The 8,683-nt window shown below is 45.6% G+C and overlaps 1 protein-coding gene across 2 annotated transcripts in view; it reads left to right on the top strand.

The window, feature by feature from the left end:
* The first annotated feature begins 295 nt into the window (after positions 1-295).
* Positions 296-8,683, top strand: part of ACVR2B (activin A receptor type 2B) — a 181,612-nt gene continuing 173,224 nt past the window's right edge. Inside the window, exon 1 of one of the 2 annotated variants that reach the window (XM_056519637.1) lies at positions 296-782. In XM_056519637.1, the coding sequence (XP_056375612.1) occupies positions 731-782 (52 nt within the window). In that variant the 5' untranslated portion in view covers positions 296-730. Of the gene's footprint in view, positions 783-1,110; positions 1,227-8,683 lie in introns of those variants that run through there. The other variant, XM_056519636.1, reaches the window with a different exon arrangement.

Genomic DNA, 8,683 nt, shown 5'->3' on the forward strand with positions numbered 1-8,683 from the left:
CCTCACACACACTCGCCATGCTCCCCTCCTCCAGCAGACTGTCTAGGACCGTGCGCCGTCTCCCCATCTCTTTAATACTCAGCCATTGACTGTGGTGACTGGCAGGTGACCCCGCCAATCAGAAAGCAGGAATGGCCCTCTCCCCGCCCCCTCTTTTTTCCCTATGCCCGGGATGAGGGGGGGCGGCAGTGCCCTGCTCCCCTCCCTCTCTTTGTATCAAACATCCGGGTTTCCCTCCTGGCTCCTCTGAGTAGATTTTAGAAGCCATTTTGGAGGGAGTTGGGAGTATTTTTGGGAGTGTGAGGTGAGCATGCAGTAGCAGTAGTAGTAGAGCGCCCCCCTCCCTGCTGACTACACACACACATGCTGGAGCTGTGACAGTGAAGTTTGGGCTCCTGTGTGTCTGTGCCTCCCCCTCCCCTCCCCGTGTAATCTGCTTGCTGCAGAAGGTGGAGTCGTCCTGGCAGGGGGGGAGTCACTACTGCTGCTGTTTGATCTGCCTGGGCTCCACATTCACACACACTTCATTCCCACGGATCCAACATTACACGCCCCCCTCCCCTTTCAGCTCTTGCCCACGCGTGGGTGATCCCGACTTCTCAGTAGGACTGGCTGCTGCCTGGTGGATCCATCTGTAACCAATGTGAAGGAATTACCAATATTGTGTCTCGTCTCCGGGATTGGATGTGATTGTGGTCTATGGGCTGTGAGACCTCCACCTCCTGGGAGTATGGGGGCTCTGGGACTGACTTGGGCACTTCTTCTGGCAACTTTCTGTGCAGGTAAGAAGCCCCCCCTTGTATGTGCGGCCATGTGCGCCTTCCTGGATTGTACCTGTCTATAAGGCTTTACTGTGTAGAGTGAGAACTTTAACCTGCTCGACAAACTCTTTATTTTTTTCCCCCTTTTCTGCACTTTCCCTTTTATGATCGTTATTGTAGAGTGGCGCGCATGGGGTTAATAATTTAGAATGTTTGGAACGTTCAGGATTCAAATATTCGATATGATTGTGACGGTAACGGCTCGTGGAGATCGTTCAGACTGAAGCGATTCCCTATACGTTGTTAGATCTCTCTGTCATGTCCATGGGGCTGAGTGCAGGAAGTTTCCGGAGATCTCGGCTGCCTCTTTGTATAGGGTTCACGTGTCTGGGATTTAGTATTTTACAATGATTCCCCTAATCCACAGCACACGTGCAGGCAGGATAGATCCGGATTATGACACAGGTGGGTCACTGGCATAAAGCTGTGGTGGGGGGTGTATCAGATGGGAGCTCGGTGACATTCTGGACTTCCTGTGAGAAGGTCCAATTGATGGTCAAGCCCTTTGCCTGGAATGGCTGCTCACAGAGAACAATAGATAGCATTGACCTGCACAGCACATGGGGATGAGGTGGACTCCAGTCCCTTTAACTAGGAAAAGATTAAAATAAATGAAGATTGGAGTCTGTGAGCTGCAGGCGGGCACTGCCAGGCCAGGCTGGTAATGAAGTGTTGTGATGCCCCCCAGGGTTCTGCTATTTTCCTGAGATGACTCATTTGGCTTTGATTTGTGACTTGTGATGTGTATTACATTGTAGTAAAATAACCTTCCCCTCCCACAAACAGTCCAAGTCAGTGTGGTGTGCCATGTACAGCGCTCTGCCCCTCGCCTGGCATGTACCCTGCCCAGTATTGTCTCCTGTGTATACATATATATAGGTGCTTCATGTGTGTTACCTGCCTGCAGCCGCCCATCACTATAGGGTGTTGTGCCCCCCGCTCACACGTGTGTAATGTCTGCACATGCATTGTAAGGTATGGATCTGGTGCTGGGGGGGGGGGGGATGTGTCGCTGTGGCTGACTGCATAGCTTGTCCTTACTATACCTCATATAACCCCTGTAGTATATGGAGCTGTGCTGGGAACATGCGGATCCAACAGCCTGGAGAAACAGTGGGAATGGCAGGGATGTAGTGATATATGTAAAATACTCACACGTGGATACGTAAATATATATATATTATATATATATATAGTTTGTATATATGTGTGAATATAATATTTATATTATTATGGGCGCACACACACAAACCCCTAAATACACAGGCAATGTATCGTTCCCAGACTACCCCTCCTCTCGCCAAAGTGGCTAATGCAATTTCTCCAGACCCTAGACTAGTCCAGGGCTGCTTAAGGGGGTGGGGGGATTGCAAACCCCCCCCTTGTTATGATGGCTGCTGGAGGGGGAGGGGAGGGGTGGGAGAATAGGATAGAAACTGATCTCTTCTATGGTTGGCAAACAATCTGTTAGCTCTATCCCAGTGACACTAGAATGTCCTTATCTGACAGGCATAGTAACCTTTCCTTCTTGCACTGCATGGCAGAATGAGCCTTTGTACTGGGGAAGGGAGTAGGGGGCAAGGGTAAAAAAAAAAAATAATCTGCTCTTGGTAGTGAAGACAAAGAGTTAACAGCATACCCTCCCTCATGTTACATACATCAAGGCATAGTGATTGTTTATTTGTTTAGTATTCTGTATCATCTTTATTTTGCATTCAGCTGTTTGTTTGGATCAGGTATAGGCAGACTGAAGGCTTCTCTGTCATTGTGCTGCCAGCCTTGGGTGTATGCGCTGAAGGGCACGGCGTGCCCACCCCCTTTCCCCAATATATCTATTCTATTAAACGTGTGAGGCAATATAAATAGGGTGTGTGCCTCAGTGCCCACTGGTTTTTGTTTAGGAATGTGGCACGCCAGCTGAAGTGTAAGAGGCAGCATGCTCCTTCCACCATCTCTCTGTTTTTCTTTGTTCAGGGTTCTCATTAAAAATTCAGTGCCAGTGTTTATAACACACACAACCTGGCACTGTCATGATTCTCATTTTCACTTTATACCCCCAGGAGATGGGGCACATCATCAGATGCCGCCGAGACAAGAATGAGAGTGGTTCTTGTTTGTCCTTTTTTTTATTTTATTTTTTTATTTCACATTTTATTCTAGCCTTCTGCTGGTAGCATGTCATTTTTTAATGGTTGTATGTTCAGGACTCGGGGTTCTTGACTTGTTACTGGACTGACAGCAGTTGTGCTGCTCTAACTTTGTGGTGTAGTCTGCGTTTTAAAAATGTGATCCTTGAGGAAAGATCATGGGTACCAAAAGTGAAGGGGGGGGGGGGCACGCACTGGTCTGTTGAAGTAGGCTGCAACCATACATTTTGTCCGCAGCCCCTACATTTGCAGTCCTTCACATTAGTGCTTGGAGACCAAATTTTGGTATAAAGTTGCAGGTAAAAATTCCACAATGACCGCCTTTTTTGGATCCCAATAGTCCTGTCTGCAGCATATAAAAAAAATTCCAAAGTGCATTAATCTTGTCATTCACCTCCTCAGGGCCACGTGTTGTCATTTATGTATGATAACGTCAGACTGTATACACAGTTGTAGTAGACTTCTATAGCGATGACCACAATACGGAGGCGTGTCACTTTAAGGACTGGAAGAAAATAACAATTCCAGTCTTGTGTGGCGGCAGAGGAGAGTACCTATCAGTAATATTCCATTTGTGAACGCAAAATGTATGTACTGTGTTAAAGGGGTTATCCAGGAGAAAAACAAAATTATGTATCAACTGTCTCCAGAAAGCTAAACAGATTTGTAAATGACTTCTATAAAAAAAATCTTAATCCTTTCAGTACTTATGAGCTGCTGAAGTTAAGGTTGTTCTTTTCTAAGTGCTCTCTGATGACACGTGTCTCGGGAACCGCCAAGTTTAGAAGCAAATCCCCAGAGCAAACCTCTTCTAAACTGGGCGGTTCCCGAGACACGTGTCATCAGAGAGCACTTAGACAGAAAAGAACAACCTTAAAGGGGTAGTCCAGTGGTGAAAAACAAGTTTGAGATCGTGGGGGGTCCAAACTCTGGGGCCCCCTGCGATCTCTCTGTACGGGGGGGCTGGGCTCTCCGGCCAGATAGCAGGTGTCTACCTCCGCACGAAGCGGCGGCTGACACGCCCCCTCAATACATCTCTATGGCAGAGCCGGAGATTGCCGAAGGCAGCGCTTCGGCTCTGCCATAGAGTTGTATTGAGGGGGCGTGTCGGCTGCCGCTTCGTGCGGAGGTCGACACGCCCCCTTCCCGCGGGCTGTCGTGGCTCCGTACAGGAGATCGCAGGGGGCCCCAGCGGTCGGACCCCCCGCGATCTCAAACTTATCCCCTATCCTTAGGATAGGGGATAAGTTGTTCACCACTGGGTTCACCACTGGACTACTCCTTTAACTTCAGCAGCTCATAAGTACTGAAAGGATTAAGATTTTTTAATAGAAGTAATTTACAAATCTGTTTAACTTTCTGGAGCCAGTTGATATATATAAAAAAGTTTTTTCCTGGATAACTCCTTTAATGTTGCGTTGAGTGAAGCATCTTCCATTATCTCGGCTTCCGCTAGATCATTTTTTTTCCTCCAAATTTACATTGTATCCTATGGTTGGTGTCTCTTGTCTGTTTTATGCCAGGTGTTTTTACCTTAAGTCATTTGACTTGACAGGGTGACGTTCAGGCTATCATCACCCACAACGTTTTATGTCTGCAGTATTTTAAGGATTCCCATTCACACTGTGCATTATTGACATACAATGTGATCTAAACGTCAAGCAGCAGCAGTGGTGCTAGTGCTGGGCACCAGGGGCACAAGAAAACTCTGATGCAGTGTTTCCCAATGGGTGTGCCTCTAGCAGTTGCAAAACTACAATTCCCAGCGTGCCCGGACAGCCAAAGGCTGTCCGGGCATGCTGGAAATTGTAGTTTTGCAATCGCTGGAGGCACACTGGTTGGAAAACACTGCTTTTGATGACTTTTGATAAACGCATGCATATGGCGGTCTACCTTTTTATTAAGACCGGTGTTTTATAGTAGGAGTTTCTTGGTAAATTGTGCACATCTCTACACTGACATGACCAGTTGTAGATTTAGACCAAAATTTCCACCATTTTCTAGCTTTCGTAATTGCACATTTGGAAGGGATTGGGCTGAAAATGAAACTTACCCCCCACCCCTCGCTTCTATTCTGGACTGCCTGGCAGAAGTGCCCTGATGACATCCTTGTACACTTAGCTTGGGACGCTGCAAGCGATCACTGGCATCACCATTCAAATGTACCTACCTTGGCACGTGACTGCTGAGGCCTGCCATTGGCTGCAAGGGTCTGTGCTGATTTAAAAAAAATTTGCTCTTTCTACTTTATTTTATTTATTTTTTCTTTTTTTCTTTGAATAAGGAATAAGTGTTGCATTGAAAATCCATCCAACACAAATGGTTTTAATACAAAACAAAGCTGTAGGAACATTTCCAAGAAAAGAAGAAAAATGCTCTTAGAATGAAGCGACCTTGACGATCAGTTCTCCGCTTTCCATCTGGTTTCCCTAAGCCCCAATAGTCAGCTGCTCTTTTTGGGGTAATCTGTGGGTGGCTTTTTTTTCTCTGCAGGCAAATGAAGTTATGACGTAGCTCCCATTCAGTTGAATGGCAAGCGTTAGAGATGAGCCAATCCACAGTAATATTTGCCCACTCCATATCTTTATAAGTTGGCCGTCAATTTTCTTTGTAAATGCCGTTCAAGTGTTCCCGTTCCCGCTCGAAGAATAAGAGTGTTCAATGAGAGACCGTTGTCTTATACCTGACTTCTGTGGAGAGTCAGAACACTTGAACAGTCTTCTACAAGTCTAAGCCAATTCATTAGATTAAGATTTGGTGCTTACGGTAGAGTCACTCAAATTATTTGCTTTGACTGTTGTTGACAGCTCCACCTCTATGACATCCTTGTATCCTAATGGTCCAAATGGACACTGGTTGTCCTAAAGGAACTACCTCTTTAAAGGGGTATTCCAGGACTTTTTTCCCCTTCAACCTTTAAATCCATAAGGCCAAGTTATAAAACTGTGTAATATGCTTCTATTACCTGTGTGTGTTGCTTTGTCCTATTTCCAGGAATGGAACCGTTACCCATCGTGCAAATGTTTTTATTTTACTGTTGTCTCTGACCTTTCCCAGCGTTGTATGTAGCCAGAGATAATGTCATAAGTCACATGGTCTCCAGGAGGCCAGGCTACACTGCATTTGGTGGGTGGATAGCAGGGTGGTGGGGATTTACTGAAGTGATGCTATCCACCGACTCACTGCAGCATAGCCACGCCCCCTGGAGACCATGTGACTTATTACATATTGTCTCTGACCACCACATGGAATACTGGGAAAGGTCAGAGACAACAGTAAAATTCAGTTATGGCCGTAAATGTTGGCACCCCTAAAACTTTTCAAGTAAATGAAGTATTCCTCACAGAAAAGGATTGCAGGAACATGTTTTGCTATACACATGTTTATTCCCTTTGTGTGTGTATTGGAACTAAATCAAAAAAGGGAGGAAAAAAAGAAAATTGGACATAATGTCACCAAACTACAAAAAATGGGCTGGGCAAAATTATTGGCACCCTTTCAAAATTGTGGAAAAATAAGATTGTTTCAAGCATGTGAGGCTCCTTTAAACTCACCTGGGGCAAGTAACATGTGTGGGCAATATAAAAATCACACCTGAAAGCAGATAAAAGGAGAGAAGTTCACTTAGTATTTGCATTGTGTGTCTGTGTGTGCCCCACTAAGAATGGACAACAGAAAAAGAGAACCGTCTGAGGACTTGAACCAAAATTGTGGAACAATATCAACAAACTCAAGGTTACAAGTCCATCTCCAGAGATCTAGATTTGTCTTTGTCCACAGTGCGCAACATTATCAAGAAGTTTACAACCCATGGCACTGTAGCTAACCTCCCTTGGTGTGGACGGAAGAGAAAAATTGATGAAAGGTGTCAACACAGTATAGTCCGGATGGTGGATAAGCAGCCCCAGACAAGTTCCAAAGATATTAAAGCTGTCCTGCAGGCTCAGGGAGCGTCAGTGCCAGCATGAACTATCCGTCGACATTTAAATGAAAAGAAACCTTATGGCAGGAGACCCAGGAGGACCCCACTGCTGACACAGAGACCTAAAAAAGCAAGACTACGTTTTTGACAAAATGAACTTGAGTAAGCCAAAATCCTTCTGGGAAAACGTCTTGTGGATAGATGAGACAAAGATAGAGCTTTTTGGTAAATCACATCATTCTACTGTTTCCCGAAAATGGAATGAGGCCTACAAAGAAAAGAACACAGTACCTACAGTGAAATATGGTAAAGGTTCAATGATGTTTTGGGGTTGTTTTGCCAAGGATAGGGGATAAGATGTCAGATCCACCCGGAATCTCCGCTGCGGCACCCCGCTATAATTACTGCACAGAGCATGCTCGCTCTGTGCGTAATGAACGGCGATACAGGGGCTGGAGCATCGTGATGTCATGGCTCCGCCCCCTTAATACAAGTATATGGAAGGGGGGTCATGGCCGCCACGCCCCCTCCCATAGACTTTTATTGAGGGGGCGGGCCGCAATATCACGAGGGGGCGGAGTGGTGACTTAACGATGCTCCGGCCCCTGTATTGCCCGTCATTACGCACAGAGCGAGCTAGCTCTGTGCAGTAATGATAGCGGGGTGCCGCAGTGGAGATCTCGGGGGTCCCTAGCGGTGGGACCCCTGCGATCTGATATCCCCTATCCTTTGCATAGGGGATAAGATGCTAGGGGCAGAGTACCCCTTTAAAATTGCTGTTTGGAAAAGCCGCCCTTCCAATAAGCGAGAACTGGAGCAGTTTGCAAAGGAAGAGTGGTCCAACATTCTGGCTGAGAGGTGTAAGAAGCTTATTGATGGTTATAGGAAGCGACTGATTCCAGTAATTTTTTTTCTCCAAAGGGTGTGCGACCAAATATTAAGTTAAGGGTGCCAATAATTTTGTCCAGCCCATTTTTGGAGTTTGGTGTGACATAATGTCCAATTTGCTTTTTTTCCTCCCTTTTTTGGTTTAGTTCCAATACACACAAAGGGAATAAACATGTGAATAGCAAAATATGTGTTACTGCAATCCTTTTCTGTGAGAAATATTTCATTTTCTATAAAAATTTCAGGGGTGCCAACATTTACAGCCATGACACTATGTGAACGAGCCCTTACACAGCATTATAACTTAGCATTATGGGCTCAAAGGCTGAAGAAAAAACAAAAATCATGGAATACCCCTTTGTTTTTCATCTGTAATGTGTGAACTGATCCACCAAAATCCCACAGCCCATAGAGGACACACACATGTAAATGTTTGTAATCCGAGTTTTAATACAAGGCTAGGCAGTGTGGAATTCTATAGTGGGACTACAACTACCAGCAGAATTTTAATTGGAAGCTATTTTTAAAATACCAGCCTAAAAGGTCTCCAGACATGGCTCCCAGTCTACAGGAAGTGATCATTCCGAAAGACATAATAGGCATGTATTATACAAGACGCGCTTTGGGTAGAGGCTTGAATGAGTATTGTTCCAGGTCTGAAATAGTAAGCGCCTGACATTAGTGCTCATTGGTATTTTTAGGTTTCTAGCAGGTTGGTCTATTTTGGGTGGTGAGTTTTAAGTGTAGGAATGATACTGTGATTCATCGTGTTTACACACACTGGGATCGTGGAGGCTGCTGATGTCACCGTCGTGCTCCAATCCCAGCTAGAAGCGGAGATGGAGTGCTTTAATATCAGTAACCACAGAGCACGCTTTACTGCTGTACTGTAAACAAGCCCTGGC

The sequence above is a fragment of the Hyla sarda genome, chromosome 5 (assembly GCF_029499605.1).
Source record: "Hyla sarda isolate aHylSar1 chromosome 5, aHylSar1.hap1, whole genome shotgun sequence".
Taxonomy (NCBI): Eukaryota; Metazoa; Chordata; class Amphibia; order Anura; family Hylidae; genus Hyla; species Hyla sarda.